General features: G+C 47.6%; 1 protein-coding gene across 2 annotated transcripts in view; it reads right to left on the reverse strand.

Moving 5' to 3' along the window:
• The window catches only part of LOC147702338 (ATP-binding cassette sub-family A member 9-like), a 1822583-nt gene that overhangs the window by 365166 nt on the left and 1439264 nt on the right, over positions 1-18153 (reverse strand). For both annotated transcript variants that reach the window (XM_086930970.1, XM_086930969.1), the window contains one exon: positions 283-374. In XM_086930970.1, the coding sequence (XP_086787096.1) occupies positions 283-374 (92 nt within the window). The remainder of the gene's footprint in view (positions 1-282; positions 375-18153) is intronic.

The following is an 18153-nucleotide window of genomic DNA, read 5'->3' on the forward strand; positions in this document are numbered from 1 at the left end:
GCTGATTTATAGGCAGGAAACTGCCGATAAAACGGCGATAATAGGCTTGATAATACGCCCTTGTTAATTCCCATAGAAGCCCATGTCAACACCAGAACATGGGCTTCTATGGGAATTAACAAGGGCGTATTATCAAGCCCATTACCGCCATTTTATCGGCAGTTTCCTGCCGATAAAACAGCGATAATTTTAACACCGGTCATTGATAATATGCCTCAAGGTTTTTAAAGAGATGTATACCAAATAATCAAATAAATCAATACACTAAATATAAGGTTTTACCTGCCCAGCAGTGGGTTTTGTGTCGCCTGTTAACATTCGGATGGTTGTAGATTTACCAGCTCCATTTGGTCCCAGTAGTCCCAATATCTCACCTAAAACAAAAAGAAAGTATCTTAAACTGTTTTGTGTAGTTTAACTTGGGCAGGGTGAGTGGAAGTGATATACAAATGTATGGAATACAAGTAACATGATACCTAGTTCACCAAAACTAAATATGTTGCCTTTATCTTAACAATGTATACATAATTACGTTACTGACTTAACAGCGATTCACACCACTCTATATAACTATTAAAAAAAATATGTAAAATAGTTGTGAGAGCTGTTGAATGCGTGTATGGAAAGAGTGTCATACTTGATGATGTTTTCTTTCAGCAGAAATTGGAAGGCATGGCTGGCATTTCGGGTTGGACTGTTCCCATGAGGCACAGGATCAGACTGATTTGCATATGGCCATGTCTGAACTGGGGTGGCAGAGTGGGCTAAAGAACGGTGATGGATTAAACCCAGATCTGTTGACTGGGTGTGAGTGTTTGATTGGTGCAGATGCTCGGTCCATCACCACACCCTTTTGTACCGCTTTGTTCGCCATAAGTTGGCAGGGTATGCTCAGATGTGAGTCCCTTGCTCACCTTGCCACTGGATTCAAGCAAGCCTGGCTGAAGACAGCTGTAATGCCCGAAACCAGTCCTAGGAAGCTTGTTTCCGGTCCAGGGACTGTTCCCATGAGGCACAGGGTCAGACTGATTTGCATATGGCCATGTCTGAACTGGGGTGGCAGAGTGGGATAAAGAACAGTGATGGATTAAACCCAAATCTGTTGACTGGGTGTGAGTGTTTGATTGGTGCAGATGCTCGGTCCATCACCACCCCCTTTTGTACCACTTTGTTCGCCATAAGTTGGCAGGGTATGCTCAGACATGAGTCCCTTGCTCACCTTGCCACTGGATTCAAGCAAGCCTGGCTGAAGACGGCTGTAATGCCAGAAACCGGTCCTAGGAAGCTTGTTTCCGGTCCAGGGAAGGCATGACTTGGCAGTTCGGGCTGTACTGTTCCCATGAGGCACAGGGTCAGTCTGATTTGCATATGGCCATGTCTGAAGTGGGGTGGCAGAGTGGGATAAAGAACGGTGATGGATTAAACCCAGATCTGTTGACTGGGTGTGAGTGTTTGATTGGTGCAGATGCTCGGTCCATCACCACCCCTTTTTGTACCGCTTTGTTCGCCATAAGTTGGCAGGGTATGCTCAGACGTGAGTCCCTTGCTCACCTTGCCACTGGATTCATGCAAGCCTGGCTGAAGACAGCTGTAATGCCCGAAACCAGTCCTAGGAAGCTTGTTTCCGGTCCAGAGACTGTTCCCATGAGGCACAGGGTCAGACGGATTTGCATATGGCCATGTCTGAACTGGGGTGGCAGAGTGGGCTAAAGAACGGTGATGGATTAAACCCAAATCTGTTGACTGGGTGTGAGTGTTTGATTGGTTCAGATGCTCCATCCGTCACCACCCCTTTTTGTACAGGCCAGGATGTAGGCACAAAAGAGCTAAGGGCCGAAAAATGCAGACATTCTAAAAGTAAAAGGAACTTTCTTTTTGCAAGTTTCTAAAAGTGGCATTTTTAAAATTGCCATCAAAACCCAACTTCACCACTAAATAGGTAATACTTTATCATACTTGGTTATTTAAAAACTTTGTAGAAAAAAAGCTAAATTAATAAAACATAAGTCAAATTCATATGTATTAATACAATTAAAAAAACATACTGAGGCTGCAGCAACAAACTTAAAATAAAGTATGAATTTGGTTTAGATAGCCTATTTATCATGATAAGGTGTGCAGTAAGTTTGTCCTTGTTGCCGGCCGAGGGGTAATATAGTAAAGTGCTGGTGCAATAAGAACACTTTTGAAAGTGCCCCTTCAATAAAAACCTATTTGTGTTAAAAAAGCAAAAGTGATTAATTATAATGACAGTTCGGAGCATCCCTGTTATATAGTCAGTGTTGTTTGGTATAATTCAAAGTGGCCAGCTAGAAGTTGCTCTTCGGGGGTACCGGTGGATTGATCCTCTCATCCTTTGTTATGCTGCTAGGTTTTTTGGGTTTCCTTCAACATTTTGAAGTGGATTTCTGCCGTTTCAGGGAATTTTACCATTCGGCAGCTCAGCTGGATATCATCGCCTTTGAAACAAGCAAGCCCCGCTTGCCTGCAGGTCCATATCCTATGGATGTTGAAAAGTGGTCTCAAGATGGAGCGCCATTCTTGAATGTGTTCGCTACAGATGGCGATCAGATGAACTGTGTTTTCTCTGCCATTCCCACAAAGTCTACATGTTATTGGTAGCTGCGGCCGTAACCATGGGGGTAAGTGGGCCACTGACCGTAATAGCCCTAGGCGAAATTTCAGGAACTTCTCTTTTATTTTTTTGGTGAAGCCTGTCTGTAGATAAGCTTGGTGCGAGGGCTTGATGTATGATTGAATTGTAAGCCAGTCGGGAGCACGCTTTGCGAAGGCAGCTTTGTCCTGCAGCAATGATTCTTTTCGGACGGTCTTGTTGACCACCTTTTTGAAGCCTGCTGGGGAGCCTGAGATTTTCCATAGTTGCCGTAAGCCGAGATCGTCAATAGCGGCCTCCAAGTACAGCCTTGCGGGGACAGTTTCTTTGTCTTGAAGTTCCTTCCACAGGAGAGCATTTAGAGTTTTCGGATCTCCCCTGCTTACTTTGTGCCAGCTTTTTATGTAGGTTCCTTTACGAGCCAGCTCTTCTTTTGGTAGCCCAAATTCTAGTCGCATCTGAGCAGGCAATGTATACCTAGGAAGGCCAAAGATCATGCGTGGCGCCTTTGCTACCGTTCCATCTACTGAGGTAGCATCCCTCCCCCTCATCGATTCGCTGCCATAAGTGATAGCTGGGATTAATTTTGCCTGAATCACCTTCATGAGAGGTAGAACTTGGACCAGAAACCGCGTTTCTTAAGTTTCTAAGTGCCACCGCAACCATTAGCCCTCTCCTTTTAATGGCTTCACATTGAGGCTTGAAGTTGTAGTCTATGATGACCCCCAAATATCGATATTCACAGACCGTTTCCAGGTTCTTAGATGCCAAGAGCAAATTCTGTGTTATTTTTTTCTGGGGGAGGTTAATGCACATAACTTTGGATTTTTTGAGCGTTGATGCTCATCCTGTTAGCAGCAGAGTATCTTGAAGTAATGTCCAGCAACCGCTGTAAGCCTAAAGGGGTCCGGCTAATAAGTATCAGGTCGTCTGCATAAAAAAGGTTTGACAGCTGTGAGCCCCCTAGAATTGGTGAGTGTGAGTTGCATTCATTTAGCAGCGTTGATAGCTCTCCCATAAAAAGATTAAAAAGTATTGGGGCGAGTACACAGCTCTGTTTTACCCCTGTGCTTGTTGAGATCTTTCTTGCAAAGTATTCGCCAGAGCCTAACTTGACATGCACCCATGTCTCGCTGTGCAGAAGGATTAGTTGATTTAAGAGCAACGGGATATGTTCAGCTTTTTAAATTTTTCCCACAGAAGGTTTCTGTTGACATAGTCGAAAGCTCAACACTAAATAGGGTTTTCCCCCCAATTCCAAAGACACCAAACATGATCTGCTTATCTCTTTCTATTTGGAAATTACACTTATGAAATGTAATAAGATAACTCCATTGTTATCCTATGGGAGAGATAGACCTTGCAATACTGAAAAACAACTGTATGAGTTTTTCATGACTAGGACATGTTAAACTCAAGTGTACATATCCTACTTTTTAAATAACTGCACCGAGCCCTTGGGGATGTTGAGTCTATTTTATGGTGGACTTATTTGTATTAAAAAGAAAAGGGTTGGGCCTGGCAAAGGTTGATTTTGCAGGTTGGAATGGCAGTTTAAAACTGCACACACATGCTCTGCAATAGCAGGAGTGAGACATGTTTAAAGGGCTACTTAAGTGGGTGGCACAATCAGTGCTTCAGGCCAACTAGTAGCATTTAATTTAAAGGTCATGGGCACATATAATTCCACTCTACTAGAAACATATTAATAAATTAAATATGCTAATTCAGTATAAGGCAATGTTACCATGCTTTAGGGGAGTGAGCATAAGCACTTTAGCACTGGTAAAGTGAACAGCATCCTAAGGCCAACAAATATAAGGTCAGCAAAGTGGAGGAGGTGAGGCAAGAAATTTGGAGGAGACGGATGACAGGACTAACAGACATTAGTCCCAATGTCACAATGATGGCTTGCATGGACTGAGGCCCCATGTCTCAGACAAATCCAGAACCCATCGTAATTCAAAGGCAGGCCTAGGCCTGAACACACACTGCATTATGTCGGGCTGGACCACAATTCAAAAACAAGGATAAAAGATACTTGCTGTCCTTGCAAACCAGGCATGGAGCATGACTGCCCATCAGTATCTATGCATGAAGGATATCCATCTTAACAAGAAAATATCTAATCCTGAGCCATTGCAACTCTAAAAAGCTTCCTAGAAATACACTGGATGATTTTTTCCTAAAAGTAAAACTCTACTAATTCTTGTTAAATATAAATAGCTCTGTAGCCTATCTGTCTGGGTCTGCATTGCACAGAACTTTAATAAATAAAACATAATTTCCAAACAAAATTCAAAAAACTAAAAGCTAGATTAGATACCTAATTCAGAGCAAGTGGAAATCTCAAAACATAGCATAAACCATTTTACTTTGAAGTCAAAGTGAGTAATTATTCTCCTAAATATCTTTGGAAACCAATGTAATGATAGAAAAGTCACAAATGGCTTTGGCACCACAGGTCTTTCGATAAGGATTGGAACTCACGTTATCCTGATTTATGTGTGTGCATGCACCTGTTCGAGTGTCGAGGTTTAGCCCGTGTAAACAATGTAGTCTTAATACTTTGATGATTTTCATGGTTCCTAATCCTCCCAGCAGTCAGTTTTCCTGTTGCAGATTCTACAAGGTTAGAACCCTTTTTACAGGACAAATAGCCTTCAAAGGATAACAAAGTAATACTACCAGTCACAGAGTCAGAGTTTCACTACAACATTTTTGGGAAATGATAAAATAGGAGATATCACCCAAAAAGCTGTCAATAACGACTGAACTTGTGGATGGACACCTTGGTGCAGTGCTTCCTCTCGAAAATAGAGGATGTTCTACTATTACCCAGCTTAATTCAAAGATTATTTGCATGTGTACCTTTTTTATTCGTTTTGAAGCTTTTTATATTGCGAACTCATCCCAAAGGTATTGAAGGACTTTACATTTACCAGCTACATTATACAAGGTTACACTTTAAGGCACTTGTCACCACATGCTGGTTGGCAGTGGCTAAGAGGCAGGTTGACATAATTGGAGAGAAAATAGCATTTCCATGAGCATACTTTAAAAACTTGACTAAGTCTGTTAGGGACCTTTGGTCACTTTCATTGTCCATAATCAAATCTGATCCCTTGAGCCAATAGGAGAAACTAGCTTGTATTAGACCCCACACGTACTTATTAATGTGAGGCAACAAGAAAACAAGTTACTTACCTGTAACTTTGGTTCCCCAGTATTGGTAACTTTCATAGATTCCCATGCTTTGTATCATTTCCCCGTCGTCAGCCTGGGAGCCTCGGTAAATAGAAAATACCATAGCAGTATGTACAAAAGAGAAAGTAAGGTCTAGGCCTCCTCTCATTTTGTAGCCTATCTACCTCTTTGTGTAAAAGAGACCAAAACTTTGCAACCACCAATCAGAACAGCCTCACCCCATAGAACCCTCAGGAGAGAGCCTCAGATCTTTGCAGCCGTTGTGTAACAGTAACTACTTTTGCTGAAGGGAGGAGGGTGGGCGCATGGGAATCTATGAAAGTTACTGGAGTTCTGGACTTTTTGGTTCCGTCCAGAGGTGTCAGGGAACAACACCCAAAGACCCCGGAGTTCCACCTGCCTTGGTGCACAAATGAACAGAAACACGGGCTTCTCGATGGTGGCGTCAAAGACCAAAGGTTTATTACTGCAGGGACACAGAAGTCACAGAAACTACGCATGGGCAGTAACTAGGAGCCTGTTCGATTTGTACAAAGAGGGTTGCTCCTTATATACTAAATTTTGGCCTTCAGGCGAATTCTTTACATGTTGGTACATTCCCAAAACCTTTGTGTCATAAACAATAAATATTTGGCGTACATAGGAACCGTTGATAAAATCTGTTACAAAACATCTACGAAGAGGGGTTCCCACTAGTTCATCACAATCCCTTGTCAATATTGCATTCAAGAGCTGGACCGCCTCATCGTAAATTTCGTTACCTCCCCCTAATAAAGATTCAGAAAGAAAGAAACGGAGCCAGGTGTGGAAGATAGAAAAGCGGGATAAGAGATGTTTTGTAGGTTGTAAATGGGCAAGGCTACCGGCTTCGGCCGCCTAATCGTGATCAGGACAATGGACACGAAGACCAGTTTAGCAGGACTGGCCTCGGGCAGAGGAGGCAGCCTTTGCCGAGTCATGCAGCTACAGCGTGATCTGGTCTAAGGTGCACGTGTCACTAGAGAGGTGAATCTCCGGCTAAGGCTACGTGTCCTTAATTGAAATGAAGTGATCAGAGGTTATTGCGTATGTGAGGGCAAGAAACACAAAATGGCGGCCATGATCTAAGATGGATGCCGTGGGTAGATCAGAAATGTGTTTATAAAAGGAGTGCTCTTGCTCGTAGTGTAGCGAAAACACCAGGATATACTAAATGGATCATTTGCGGTTCGCTGATACCAATATTATGTATTTCCGACAATATTGAAAACACAGGTTCAAATCGTCACGGAACCTCATTACCAATACTGGGGAACCAAAGTTACAGGTAAGTAACTTGTTTTCGGGATAAATTTTGGATTGGTCCTTAAAAACATAAAATCCTTGAACTGTAGAAAAGGTTCTAGGATGGAGAGAGCTTTCAGAGGAGAGCTAATTTTCCAAGATGAGAATTTCAGATCTGCTCTGTGAATTGGCTTGAATGGAGGTCTCATCAGATGAGCCAGAACCAGATTAAGATTCCAGGTCGGAGGTGGCGGCCGCACTGGCGGAAAAACCCTGAAAAGACCTTTCAGGAACTGTTTGATAACTCTGGCTGACCAAAGCGATGGAACCGCAGATGACCTTCTGAACTTTGAAATAGCCGCCAGATGAACTTTGATGGAAGAATGAGAAAGGTCTGATTTAGCCAATGATAGAATGTAAAGCAATATCTGATGAGGAGCTGACAAGAATGGATGGATGTGTTCCCGATGACACCACAGGCAGAAGTGCTTCCATTTAGCACGGTAAGTTTTATTCGTATTTGGTGCGCGAGCTTGAGATAAAATGTCTTTTGAGGAATATCTAGAGTGTGCAATTCTCTGTGTTCAGGAGCCAGGCTTTCAAATGGAGAGAGCTTGGATCTGGATGTACCACCTGACCCCGGGACATTGTCAACAGAGATGGGATGGGACACAGGTGATATGGATGATCCTGGGACAGTAGGAGGTGTTCCGTGAACCAGAACTGGGGTGGCCACGCCGGTGCTATTAAGATCATCCTGCAAGGCTCCATCTTTATCTTCCTGAGAAGCAGTGGAATTAGGGGAATTGGAGGAAAGGCGTAACAAAGTGCGCCTAACCAAGACATCGAAAGAGCATTCCCCAGCGATCCTCAATGGTGATGCCTGCTTGCATAGAATTGGCATTTCCTCATTTTTGGAGTTGCGAATGGAAAGGGGCGACCACTCGGTCCCCCCGAACGTATGGTAGGGTGCCCTGACCCCCCCGGGAAACCATTTTGGGCGGGAGGCGGGTCTCGGCTGGTATGCCCGAAGCGGCGTAGCCGGGGCGCGCCTTTTCCCGTCCAAGAGAGGTTGTCCTAGACACCTACACCGTTGGCCACGCCCCGTAGGTGGATCGGGGGAGGGTACACGCCCTCCTGAGGAAGAATAAAAGAGCAACAATCTAAGGAAGCATCCTCTTGTTCCTGTGCTTGGAAGCTGCACCTCCTCGTTGCACGTGAGCCCGAGACGGAACAAGGAGCCAATTTTGAGAACTTGTAATTTTTGTGTTTCTCCTTTCAGTGATTCCGGAGCTTTGGATCCAGGACCTCGAGTCGGATAGCCGTGAACGATGCCTGGCAAGAAGGTCAGAAAGAAGGTGGGGACCGAACAAATGCTTCGCATGCTGGTGAAAGACATTGCGAACATGAAGAAGCAGATGGCGGCAATGAATGGTACAGGTAGACCGAATTAAGTCATCGGGCCAGCATTGCCGGGAGTAGTCCCTACCGGGAGAGGTAAAAGGGCCAGGAATAGGGCGGCAGGAGGGGAAGCCCCAGTTCCCGAGTCACCTACAGCGAGCCCGGTCAGTCCAGTGGAGGCCCCAGTTCCGAGCCCGAACGAGGGACAGCCGATCCCTGTGGTAGTTACACCCGTTAACGAGGAGGATATGCCTCCCGAGCTGGCCGCCCAGTTGGCGGCGTGGTTAGGCAAGAGCAACGAGGGTGCTGTGGCACCGGGAGACACGGCTGAGGAGGCCAGGTTAATAATGAAGCAGTTGCGGCAATCGAGAGATGCTGCAAAGGCACCTTGTCCTCTTGTTTCCCCGCAGAATCCCTCGGAACAACCGGCGTCGAGCGTGGGAAAGGCAGCAACAACAGATCCAGCTACTGGTTCGGGTAAGCAGCCGTTGCCAATGGCGGGGGAGGGATCGTTACCCTCAAGGAGGGAAAAGGTGGTTCAACATATCCCTATGGATGTGAAAGAAAGGATTTGGGCGGATAAATATGTGAACATGTTTTCGCTGTTGACCGATCACTATGAGATAGAGCACGTTAAAAATCAGAAGGAGTTTTTGCATCCGAGTGTATGGTGTGCAAAAATGGCGGGTTTCAGGGTAGAAGAAACGATCGCTAATTGGGCCAGAGCGTTTGGAATGTTCACTGCAATCATGGGGGAACGTAGGCCTGAAGTATTGTCGGAATTAGCTTGTTACCAGACACGTATAATGGAATTTTATGAATCGTATGAAGGCAATCAATGGATGGGTTATGATAACAAATTTCGTAAGGCCAAGGAGCACGACTCATCCCTGACGTGGGATTGTTTCGACTCCATTTCTTGGCAGAAGCAGGTTATGCCAAACACGACGAAGTCGTCTTCTTTCGGCGGAACGGGGCGGAGCCTTCCCGCCATTCTATGGCGGCGCCCTTTCGGGCGGGCGCCAACAGTGATCAGCACACAAAGAATACCGGGAACTCGGGTAGAAAAGGGGTCTGTTGGAGCTTTAACAGGGGCAAGTGCACTAGGCCACAAGGGGCATGCAAGTTCAGGCATGAGTGTGCAGGGTGCGGACAATCTTCACACCCCGAGAGTTCGTGCAGAGCCAAGAATGGTGATACAGGAGGTAGAGGAGGGGCCAAACAGGTCTAACATCGACCGAGGGGCACCGTTACCTACTCCCGTTGATATCATGGCAATGATCCCTTGGCTGAACGAATACCCTGATCATGTCTCTGCCGGGGTGTTGCGAGACGGTTTCTCATATGGTTTCCGCATCCCGGTGGGGGATTTTCGGGGGGAAGCACAGTGTAAGAACCAACTATCGGTTCAACAAAATTCGGCGGTGGTACAGGCAAAGATTTCAAAGGAGGTGGCCCGAGGTCGGGTTGCGGGTCCATATGGAAACCCGCCGGTTGTCAACTTTGTTTGTTCACCGTTTGGAGTAGTCCCCAAGAAGGACCCGGGTGAGTTCAGGTTAATCCATAATTTGTCCGCTCCTAAGGGTCTTTCGGTGAACAATGCGATTGACCCGGGAGTCTGTTCGGTGCGGTATGCATCGTTTGATGAGGCCGTCGCCATGTTGAATCGCCTGGGGCCCGGAGCGCTGATGGCTAAATCAGATATCGAGTCAGCGTTCCGGTTGCTCCCGGTACACCCACACGATCAGCGTCTCTTAGGTTTTGTGTTTCAAGGACGCTACTACATGGATAAATGTATGCCGATGGGATGCTCCATCTCTTGTGCGTATTTTGAGAAGTTCAGTACTTTTTTGCAATGGGCGTTCACCAGAGCCACGGGCTTTACGCAGGTTATGCATTACCTTGATGATTTTCTGTTCCTGGGGTCAGCTGGGGACACGGAATGTGCACAGGCTTTGAGGGAATTCTGTAATCTCATGAAACGTTTTGGCGTGCCACTGGCACCAGGCAAAACGGTAGGGCCATCTACTTCACTCGAGTTTCTGGGAATTGAGCTCGATTCGGTAGAGGGGTGCTTCCGTTTGCCCAAGGAGAAGGTAATGAAATTTATAGCCTCACTTAAAGTGTGCCTCAGCGAGAAAAAAGTAACTCTCCATCAGTTGCAGCAGGCTGTGGGTCAGCTTAACTTTGCCCTGAGAGTGATACCGATGGCTCGCCCCTTTTCCCGCTCTATCGCACAAGCCATGGTTGGCCTCAAAGAAGGTCACCACCACACACGACTGTCAGCAGAGGTTCGCCAGGATATGCACATATGGCTGGCATTTCTGGCGGATTTCAACGGTCGTGTCGTATGGAACAAACCGCCAGCTTCCTCCGAGGAGCTGGGGTTGTGGACCGACTCGGCGGGGAGTGTGGGCTTTGGCGCCATCTTTGGTAATCAATGGTCGGCACGGACATGGCCGACGTGGTGGCACGATAGTGGGCTCACGGGTAACATTGGGTTTCTTGAGCTGTTCCCCATTCTGGTGGCCTTGAAAACATGGCCAGAAGGGTTTCGTGATCGCACGGTGGTGTTCTGGTCTGATAATATGACAGTTGTTGAATGTATCAATAATCAGGCAGCACGCTGCAAATGGATTTTGAGATTGCTGAAAGAAATTGTCCTGCTATGTATGAGACTAAACGTCCACTTTAGGGCAAGACACGTGCCTGGGGTACTGAACCAGGCGGCTGATGCACTCTCTCGTTCCCACATGCAGGCCTTCCGGGGTTTTCTGCCCTCAGCGGACTTGGTGGCGGCACCATTTCCCGAAGCTCTCTGGTCTCTCGGTGCCCCGGATTACAAAACCTCGTGGGAGAGAGTCTAGCACCCAGGACAAGGAAGGCATATGAAGGGGCGTTCCGTTCCTATTGGGAATTTTTGGGTTCAGCTAGGGGGGAGCATTGGGGGCAGGAGGAGTATGTCCTGAAATTTCTGGTATCACTGCATCAGGCAGGCCGAACACTGGCAACAGCCAATAGGCACAGGGCCGCCATTGCCTTCATGGAGCAGGCTCATGGCATCCGGGACCCCACATCGTCCTTTCTCGTAAGAAAGGCTCTGCGTGGGTGGCAACGCCTTGAGGGTCGTAGAGTGGATGAGAGGCACCCGATAGGTCTAGAAAGGTTGTCCCTGTTAATGTCCGTACTCCCTGCGACATGTTCATCTCAATCAGAGACAGTGCTGTTCCGGGCCGCTTTTGCATTAGCATTCCATGGGGCTATGCGGGTGAGCGAACGGGTAGCGAGGAATAAGCAGGATACGGGGGGAGGTCTGTGTCGAGAACACATTCAAATTAAGGGTGAGACGATGGTAGTCTCAATAGCCAGGTCCAAGACCGATCAGGGAGTGATCGGGGACTGTGTGGTAGTCCAGCGGATTCCAGGGTCTCCCATGTGCCCGGTAAAATGCGTGGAGGAGTATTTAGCGCAGAGGGCGGCATCATGGGGGGGAAGCTTGCTGAGGCACACCGACACCACCCCACTGACTAGGTTTCAGTTCCAGCGGGTGTTGACAATGGCAATCGCAGCAGCGGGCTTAAACCCGAGGGATTTTGGGACCAATTCCTTCCGGATAGGGGCTGCTACAGAGGCTACAGCCAGGGGTCTGAGTGTTGAAAAGGTGAAGCAGTTGGGGCGTTGGTCCTCGAATTGTTATAAAAGGTATGTGCGGTTGCACATGTTGTGAAGCCAATGTCATGCACTCACGCTTCTTGTTTTCTGTTTGGTTTTCAGTTTCGCGAGCAGGCTTTGCGGGGCGGACTGTGCAGTTGACCCGACACCTCGGGACCAGCGGTCAAAGATCACCGGCTGAGGGAAGAGTGGTGTGGGTCGTTGGCCACTCATACGTGAGGCGAGCCGCGGACGTATTCAAAGCAGGTGACATGATTCACGTGGCTGGGGAATACGGGTGCAGGGTGACCTTCCACGGAAGGGGCGGACTCTGTGTTGACCAGTTTCAAACTTTTATGGAGGGACTGCTAGGGCGGACGAGGTCACCGCCGTCTATAATCATAGTACATCTTGGGGGCAATGATTTGGTAACCATTGGTCGACGAGTACTTCTCGAGTTAATTTTATCCACAGTGAGTTGGTTGGCGAGAAGGGTTCCGGGGTGCACAATTGCATGGTCACACATGATTCCTAGAAAGGTGCGGCGGGGGGCCCTCTCTGTGTCAGCTTTGAATCAGTCGGTGAAGAAAGTTAATAACAAACTTAGTAGGTTGTTCCGTTCAGGCCAGTTGCATTGTATTCCACATGGATGTATTCGGGGGGACCATATGTATCTTGAAGATGGGGTCCATTTGTCCCGGGAGGGGAATGTCTTACTCATAGGAGACTTCATAGCTTGGTTAAAGAGTTTGTGTAGCCATGACCTTTAGTAGGAGTTTGTGGGGGGTCCGGATAGCCGGTCAACTATCCGGCCTGTGGCGGTAAGGTCATGATCAGTGAGCAGTAATTGGAAGATCCCTAGAGGTGGGGCGCCACCCATTATCGATGGGAGCGCCCGGGGGGAGGCGGCCATTGGCCCCTCACACGGGGAGGCGGTACCCCTCTAAGGATGGGGCCGCCGAAAGGGAAGGCGGTCATAGGCCCCTCCATGGGGAGGAGGGGCTACGGGCCCCTCCTGGGAATTTACCGGGGCCAGGACATCCGCGACGGCGGATGTGGTAAGCAGTGTGGGGTGGGAGGGGGGTCTACGCTACCTTCTAGACACCTCACACGAGTCCTCGGACGACCACTAAGATGGCGTCGAGTAAATATGGGGCCCCCGTTAAGACAAGGGAAATTGGAAGTTGGCACAGAGGTACAGTCGTCTGTGCGCCCGCCCCTCACAAGTAAGGGGGGGAGTTCTGGTATTAGGGATCTGACACCGGTTACGACCTTGCCGTTGGCCCGTATTGTTAGGATGTACAATTTAATTTTGAGTATATGCATTTGCAGGATGTTTAGAAGCGGCTAGGAGAACCTTTGTATTAGAACTGTGTTAAGGTTAGCCAATAAACATCGTAATGTGAAAATGAAATTGTACATGATATGAAACTGTTATTTTAATGTTTTAATTTTGTTTCATATTTTAATAAATACGGCCGGGAGGGTAACTCCCTCCCGCCTTCCAAAAGTCAAGAACTATGTCCGTCTTCCCATCCTTGGGGATTGTGTTGGGAGGGGGTGACGGGTATCCCGGCCATATGGAAAGGGGCGACCACTCGGTCCCCCCGAACGTATGGTAGGGTGCCCTGACCCCCCCGGGAAACCATTTTGGGCGGGAGGCAGGTCTCGGCTGGTATGCCCGAAGCGGCGTAGCCGGGGCGCGCCTTTTCCCGCCCAAGAGGGGTTGTCCTAGACACCTACACCGTTGGCCACGCCCCGTAGGCAGATCGGGGGAGGGTACACGCCCTCCCGAGGAAGAATAAAAGAGCAACAATCTAAGGAAGCATCCTCTTGTTCCTGTGCTTGGAAGCTGCACCTCCTCGTTGCACGTGAGCCCGAGACGGAACAAGGAGCCAATTTTGACCCACCCACCAGCCCCTTATGGCAACGATTAGTACTGCAATAAAGTCGATTAATGGTGATATTATCTCTTTTACAGGTTGTTTTAATAAAGTCTGGATTGTCTTTTTTGAATAAAATGGTTGCTATTTAGCATGTTTTTAGGTGAAGTATCACAGCCTATTTGAATGATGTGTTATTTGTGTAAATAAAGGTTAGTGTGTATTATTCAGTCTAACCGTTATTCCGTCCTCATTAGGTTCAAAATGTCGTATTTAATTTGGTCGGGCGGTAAGGTCATGATCGGTGAGCAGTAATTGGAAGATCCCTAGAGGTGGGGCGCCACCCATTATGGATGGGAGCGCCCGGGGGGAGGCGGCCATTGGCCCCTCACACGGGGAGGCGGTACCCCTCTAAGGATGGGGCCGCCGAAAGGGAAGGCGGTCATAGGCCCCTCCCTGGGGAGGAGGGGCTACGGGCCCCTCCTGGGAATTTCCCGGGGCCAGGACATCCGCGACGGCGGATGTGGTAAGCAGTGTGGGGTGGGAGGGGGGTCTACGCTACCTTCTAGACACCTCACACGAGTCCTCGGACGACCACTAAGATGGCGTCGAGTAAATATGGGGCCCCCGTTAAGACAAGGGAAATTGGAAGTTGGCACAGAGGTACAGTCCTCTGTGCGCCCGCCCCTCACAAGTAAGGGGGGGAGTTCTGGTATTAGGGATCTGACACCGGTTACGACCTTGCCGTTGGCCCGTAATGTTAGGATGTACAATTTAATTTTGAGTATATGCATTTGCAGGATGTTTAGAAGCGGCTAGGAGAACCTTTGTATTAGAACTGTGTTAAGGTTAGCCAATAAACATCGTAATGTGAAAATGAAATTGTACATGATATGAAACTGTTATTTTAATGTTTTAATTTTGTTTCATATTTTAATAAATACGCCCGGGAGGGTAACTCCCTCCCGCCTTCCAAAAGTCAAGAACTGTGTCCGTCTTCCCATCCTTGGGGATTGTGTTGGGAGGGGGTGACGGGTATCCCGGCCATACAGGTCTATTGTTGGAGTACCCCAATGTCGAAAAACTTCTTCCAGAGTGTCTTGATCTAATTCAAACTCGTGACAGGCAGATTTTAGACGACTTAGGGTGTCTGCTGTTGTATTGAGAGTGCCAGGTAGGTACTCCGCTGAAAGTACTACATTGTGGAGAATCGCTCATTCCCATAACCTGGGCCTCTTTTGAGAGGAGAAGATATCTTGTAACTCCCTGCTTGTTTATGTAATGCATGGCCGTTGTGTTGTCCGTCCTGACCAGCACGGTTGAGTTTTGAATCCTCGGTTTGAAAGCCTGCAAGGCCAGGCGAATCACTCTGAGTTCCAATAGATTTATATGAAGACAACGCTCTTCTGCCTTCCAGTGATTTCTCACCTGGAGATCTTGCAAGACTGCGCCCCAGCCTTCCATCGAGGCGTCTGTGGTTAGAACCAGAGGGGATGGAATCATCCTGAAAGAAAGACCTCTTGAGATATTTTTCTTGACAGCCCACCAACCTGATGCTTTTGTTATGAGAGGAGTGGCCTTTATGTTGTCCTCGAAAGAGCCTTCCACCTGGCGCCATTGCATGTCTAGTTTTTCTTGCAAGGCATGCATTCTTAGTCTGCAATACAGAACTAATGGTATGCAAGATGATATCAATCCTAGAAAAGATTTGTAGAGACAAACTGATTGGTATATTCTCCTCTGTAAACTGATTGCTGAGGAGATTAGCCTTTTCCGCCTCTCTTCCGAAGGGAAGGCTTTGCAATTTCTTGTGTCCAGAATGGAACCCAGGAACTTGACCCTCCTGTATAAAGCAATGACTGATTTGTCCTTGATGAGACATAGACCCAGGCTTTTGAAAATATGGATGCAACTTTCTACAGCCCTTGACGCTGCCTGAGAAGACGGAGCCTTGATTAACCAATCGTCTAGGTAAGGAAAAACTTCCAGCAATTGTTTCCTTAAGAACGCCGCTACCGGGGCCAATACCTTTGTGAAAATCCGCAGAGCGGATCTGAGCCCGAAGGGAAGGACCTTGAACTGAAAGCGGCTCTTGGCTACTGTGAAGTGTAAAAACTTTCTGTGAGCTGGGTGGATTGGAATGTGGAGATATGCGTCTCGGAGATCCAGAGTCGCCATGTAATCCCCAGAATTTAGAAGACGCCAGAGGTCCTGAAGAAAGACCATTTGAAAGGAGAGGTTTATGAGATAGGTGTTGAGCTCCCTCAGGTCTAAGATTGTGCATCATTTGTCTTCCGTCTTCTGAATGAGGAAAAATCTGGAATAGAACCCTTTTCCTTTTTGAGTGGGTGGCACTGGTTCTATCGCTCCCTTGGTGAGCAGATGAGAGACTTCAAAATGGAGAAGATGTAGATGTTTCGATTCTGTGGCACGAGGTGGTAAATTTTGGAATTCTAATGTATGGCCAAATTGAACGATCTGTAGGACCCACTGATCTGTTGTTATGATCTTCCAGCAATCGAACATTCGTAATCCTTCCTCCTATCTTTGAAATAAGAGGGGAAGGAACAGTAGGCAGAGCCAGGAAGCAGCTATTGGCGTTTAGAGGTGTCTCTCCCTAGACGCCCTTGTCTGCCTCTAGAAGATTGGTGAGAGAAAGACGCCGATTGATTTTGCTGCTGAGAATACTGCGGCTTATAAGTTTGCGAGGATTGCAAATAGGAGCAGTATCACTGCTGATAGCCTCCCCTGTATGCAGAGAATCCCTTGCCTCTTGCTCCCCTGAAAGGCACTTTTCGATATTGAGCGTGCCTAAGGACTTTGCCATTTCGGTGTCTTTCTTAATGTCCTGTAGGGCATCATCTACATGCTTGCGAAAGAGCATGTCTCCGTCAAAAGGCAGATCCAGAATTTTGTTCTGCACCTCCCGGCGAAACCAGGTACATCTCACCCAACCCTGACGCCTCAGGATCGCTGATCCCGCTAAGGCACGGAAAGCCGCTGTAGCAATGTCCATTGCACAATCTATAATTTCCAATGATGACCTGTCCCCATCTTCTAGAATTTTCCTTGCTTCCGTCTTGGCACTCTCTGGAACTTGATAGATAAAAGGAGAGAGATCGCACCACATTTGGCGGTCATAACATCCCAAAATTGCGAGTGCTTTCGTGGCCCAGACTAGGAGGCTAGACATCGAAGAGAATCTCTTCCCAACATTATCTAATCGCCTTCCTTCTCTATCTGGCGGTGCCGTCAGAGGTGCTGCGGGTTTCCTAGACTTTCTTTGTGCTGCCTGGGAAATGAGTCCGGTTTAGGTTGACCAATCAGACATGCAGGACTGTCTTCCGGGAGCCTTATATTTCTTTTCCAGCCGCGGTAGAACCAGAGTCACAGTAGCTGGAGACTGCATCACTTTCTTGCCCTCATTCCAAACTTGTTCCACAATTGCTAAGGAACGGATCGATTTTTTATAGGGCTCTTTGAAGTCATAGAGGAAACAGTCTGACTGCATGACAGGAACTGGAAGGCCAAATCGTTTGGATGCCCTTTCCATAAGATTATGGAAGCCCCCTATGTCCGCTGGAGGCAAATCCACAGGGTCTGGAGATGGAGAATGCCGGGTCAGGGATAACATAGTCGTCCCATTCAGTGTCAGGGTTTTGAACATGCTCCCTATCTTGGTCTTCATCAGAAGAGTCATCATCGTTATCAGGCACTGTGATCACATCATGTCCTTCAGTCCCAGGCTGGTCACCTTGTCTCTGAGAGGTTGATGCCACAGGAATAGATAAAGTCTGCTGAGGCAGAGGCGGAAGAGGTGGGATGATTTCTGAGGTCTGAGATGGGAACCTCTTTTTATAATCCAATAACATCAACTGCAGATCGTTTATCAACGAAGACGGCAGGGCCACCATATCCTGGCCAGATGTTTGTTGATGCGTGTCTTGAGGAGGAGTGAATTGAGACCCTGGATGATGTTGATCCAGAAAATAATCATCTGAGTCTGAGTCCTGATACTTCACTTGAAGCTGTGAAGGACTATATGCATCCCCATATGGACTTTCGTCTTCATCCGAATATTTCTCCTCCAGCAGCAGAGGTGGAGGCAATGGTGTTACCCTACAGGGTATTGTA

Source organism: Lissotriton vulgaris, chromosome 7 (genome assembly GCF_964263255.1).
Source record: "Lissotriton vulgaris chromosome 7, aLisVul1.2, whole genome shotgun sequence".
In the NCBI taxonomy this organism is placed as follows: Eukaryota; Metazoa; Chordata; class Amphibia; order Caudata; family Salamandridae; genus Lissotriton; species Lissotriton vulgaris.